The sequence below is a fragment of the Corvus hawaiiensis genome, chromosome 14, assembly GCF_020740725.1.
Source record: "Corvus hawaiiensis isolate bCorHaw1 chromosome 14, bCorHaw1.pri.cur, whole genome shotgun sequence".
Taxonomy (NCBI): domain Eukaryota; kingdom Metazoa; phylum Chordata; class Aves; order Passeriformes; family Corvidae; genus Corvus; species Corvus hawaiiensis.
The window spans coordinates 20,086,531-20,090,575 of record NC_063226.1 but is presented as its reverse complement, the minus strand read 5'-3'; the positions used below and the strand labels follow the sequence as shown (position 1 = coordinate 20,090,575).

At 59.6% G+C, this 4,045-nt stretch overlaps 1 protein-coding gene across 1 annotated transcript; it reads left to right on the top strand.

Annotated features, from left to right (window-relative positions):
• Positions 1-545: 545 nt before the first annotated feature.
• On the top strand, positions 546-2,504 carry LOC125333485 (transcription factor SOX-3-like). Its single transcript, XM_048319393.1, has one exon. The coding sequence runs from the start codon at positions 805-807 to the stop codon at positions 1,759-1,761; it is 957 nt and encodes a 318-aa protein (XP_048175350.1). The 5' UTR covers positions 546-804; the 3' UTR covers positions 1,762-2,504.
• Positions 2,505-4,045: the final 1,541 nt, after the last annotated feature.

The following is a 4,045-nucleotide window of genomic DNA, read 5'->3' as shown; positions in this document are numbered from 1 at the left end:
GGAGTGCCCGGCAGCCGTGCCCAACCCCAGCGTGGTAATGTAGATTCTCCCCTAGGCGACAGCTCAGGAGTGCAAGAGTTTAGCCCGTCCGTCCTTCCCCCGCCCCTTCATCCGCTCCGGGGGGGCGTCCGTGCAGCGCGGGCTCTCTCCGTCTCCAGGCAGCCTCTCCGAGCTTGGCACGGGGCTGTGCATCCGCCCGGGAGTCCCAAACCTCTTTGTGCCCGGCAAACGCGCAGCTCCCGCTCGCAACGCAGCGCTCCGCCCCGCTCCTCCTCCCCGCGGCCCCGCAGGGCACCCCCGGCCCGCTCCTTCCCCCGCGGCACGGCCGCAGCTGCGGGAGCCGCTCTGCCCCGGCCGCCGCTCGGAGCCGGGGGCAGGTGCAGGGCCCGGGGGCCGCGGGACGCGGCGGGAGGGGTCCGGCACCCGCGGCCGCGGCATCCCCGAGCCCGGGTCCCTCCGCCCGCCCCCCCGGCCGGTCAGTTCCCGGCGTGGGGCTGTCGGGAACCGCTCGCTGATTGGCCACCGCCCCCTCATTTATAGCCCGTCAATCACGGACCCCCGCGATCCGTGTGCGCATCGCCTGGTGCTGCCCGCGGGAGCCGCTCTGCAGCGGCTCCGCCACCGCCGGCACCTCGGGGAGCAGCGCTTTCTGCCAGGCACAAAAACTTCCTCCTTCTTCCGCGGCAGCCGCCCAGGCAGGTTTTCTCTTTCTTTTTTTTTTCTTTTTTTTTTTTTAACTTCCTCTCCCCTCTCGGTGCCCGCCTGCCCGCCGCCGCCCTGGCGCACCTTTTGCCGGCCCCGGCCATGTACAGCATGCTGGAGACGGAGATTAAGGCGCCGCAGCCCACGCCGGGCAGCACCGGGGGCAACTCCGCTCCGGGGAACACCGGCAAAGGCGGCGGAGGCGGCGGGGCCGGTAACGGAGCAGGAGCGGGATCGGACCAGGACCGGGTGAAGCGCCCCATGAACGCCTTCATGGTGTGGTCGCGCGGGCAGCGGAGGAAGATGGCCCAGGAGAACCCCAAGATGCACAACTCGGAGATCAGCAAGCGCCTCGGGGCCGACTGGAAGCTGCTGAGCGACGCCGAGAAGCGGCCCTTCATCGACGAGGCCAAGCGGCTGCGGGCCGTGCACATGAAGGAGTATCCGGATTACAAATACCGGCCCCGGAGGAAGACCAAGACTTTGCTGAAGAAGGACAAATACTCGCTGCCCGGCAATCTGCTGGCCCCGGGGGGGGGCAACGCGGTGAGCAGCCCCGTCGGGGTGGGGCAGAGGATTGACACTTATGCCCACATGAACGGCTGGACCAACGGGGCTTACTCACTGATGCAAGACCAGCTGGGCTACAGCCAGCACCCGGGCATGAACAGCCCGCAGCTGCAGCAGATGCACCGCTACGACATGACGGGCCTGCAGTACAGCCCCATGATGTCCACGGCCCAGACCTACATGAACGCCGCTTCCACCTACAGCATGTCCCCCGCCGCCTACGGCCAGCAGCCCTCCACGGCCATGAGCCTGGGCTCCATGGGCTCCGTGGTGAAATCCGAGCCCAGCTCGCCGCCTCCGGCCATCACTTCCCACTCGCAGAGGGCCTGCCTGGGAGACCTGCGGGATATGATCAGCATGTACCTGCCCCCCGGGGGGGATGCCACAGACCCTTCCGCCCTGCAGGGCAGCAGGTTACACAGCGTCCACCAGCACTACCAGAGTGCCGGGACTGGCGTGAATGGTACCGTACCACTAACTCACATATAAACTTGGCTGCTCCGGACGGCTCCCCGTCTTAATCCCTAACCCCACCACCGCTCCCTGACTACACCGGGACGTACGGCAGTGTTGCTCGGCTTAGCAGACTTAATACTAACTCTGGAGAAATTTTAAAAAGGAAATCCGTTAGTTGTGTCTTTTTTTTTTTTTTTTTTTTGTACAAGAAATAATATTTGAGCAAGTTGTTATTTTAATAGAGCACAACTCCTGCCTCCTAGAAGCCGCTGTGAAGTTTTCAAACCACGGCAACTCCTTTCCTGGTTTCGACTAGGTTGGGCACTGTTTTATTCGCTTGAAAGTTTTTTTAAAAATCTTGCATCTTCCAGTTTGATTTCTAGCGTTGCAATGACATAAACAAAAACCGCGGGCTTTTGTTTTTAAACTCGGTTGTTCACATAATCGTTGTGGTTTATTAAGTGTTTTGTTACCGACCCTCGCTTGGTTTCTATCCACAATCTGTAGCTTTCACGACTTTTTAACTTTGAGGTTTTATTCCTTGAAAAGGGGGAGGTGGGAGAGAGCAGAGCTGTGCGGGTCGCAAACGCATTTCTTTTATTTATAGTAAGTTGTGTGTCTTGGTTTTTCTTAAGCTGTAAACTTATGTAAATGGGTTTGTGAATTTTACTGTGAACCATGTTTTGACATATCGGATGAAGAAACGTTTTAGTTTTGTTACCGGATTCCTTCCAAAAAAAAAAAAAAAAAAAAAAAAAAAGTCATCGAAATACTCCTTCCCTGTTCCTAGTCCTCGTTTGCTTCCTTCTTCCAAACGAAGAGAGATCAATAAATTTTATATCAGGCACGTCGGCGGTGTCCGGGCGGTTTGTGCGGGTCCCTCCGCGGCTGCGGGGAGCGCGGAGCGGGGCTGGGCCGAGCCCATCCCGGGGCTCCCGCCGCACTCGCGGCCCCACCGCCCGCTCCAGGAGCTTTTCTGGCCGCGTTTCTGCGGCCGCCGCGCCGGGCTGTATTTTGGGGGGCGGGAGAGGGAGGATGCGCTCTTTGGATTTGATTTTCTCTAAAGTGAAGCGGGACTCGGGCGCCGGGGAAGCCTCGCAGCGCTGCCGGAGCTGCCGCTCTGCGAGCCGCGGCCACTTGTTGCCTCTCCGCCCGGCTGCTTTCCCTCGGCCGACGGGGAACGAAGGGAATCACGTCTCCGCCTCGGCTTGTTGTGCTTTTTCTCCGTTTTTTTTTGTTTGTTTTGTTTTGGTTTTTTTTTTTTTTTTTTTTTTTGGTCTGGAGGATTTGCCTAGAAACGCCAGCTCATCTAAAATATTTACAAAAGTAAAACCCGTTGGGGAACTCTTAATTAGACTCCATTAAAAATGAATGGTTACAGGAGTCCCCAGAGGAAATAAATAATTCAATCTTTTCAGTAGGTTTGACGAGTGCTTTGAGTCTGGACAATTTTTCCTTCCTTTCCCCGCCCTTTTTACATTTTTTTTTGTTTGTTTGTTTTGGTTTGTTTTTTGGTTTTTTTTTTTTTTTTTTTTAGGGATGTGCTTTACTCATGGCTGCGGAACAGACCCCGGGGCGGCCGGCGGCGCAGAGCATCGCTTCGCCCTCCCTCCGAGCCCTGTTCCGGCCGGCTCCCCTCGTGTGTCCCCGGCTCCTCGCCAGGGCCGGGCTCCGAGCTCGCCGCTCCGCAGCGCATCCCCGCCTCCAGCTTTGCCTCTCGCCTGCTCCCGCTGCCTCTCCGCTGCTTGCCTTGGTACAGGAGGAGGGGGAACGCGACGGTGATGCTGGGGCTTGGGTTTGGGTACGGGGACCTGCCGTGCCGCCCCTTTCCGACAGCGGCTTTGGGGAGATTTTGTGACCCTTGGCTATTCGGGGCGGTGGAGCCGCGTTCCTTCCCCGCCACTTCCCTCCCGCGCCGCATCCCGGCCCCGGTGCGGGGATGCCCCGGCAGCGGCTCCTGCCTTCTCCGCCGGGAAGCACGGCCAGGCTCGGGCAGGGCTTTCCTCGGGCTCTTCCAAGAGGCGAGGATGTTCTGCAAACCTCACCGAGAGCCTCGTTCGCTGGCGGGGGGTGCCTGGCTCCTGGCCACCCGGGGAAGGGGCAGTTCCTGGAGCAGGTCCCAAAGCAGGAGAAGCCCCGAGCCCCGCACCCTGTCCCCGCACAGAGCAGCGCCCGGGGCCGGCCGCCCACTGGTCAGTGAGGCAAAGCTCCGGCACCACCACTGCCCCCGGGACGGGCTGGGGGTGACCGCTTTGCAAATGAGAACCCATTCTGTTTCATACCCACAGCTCTGGGGTAATATTACTCTTCCATAATA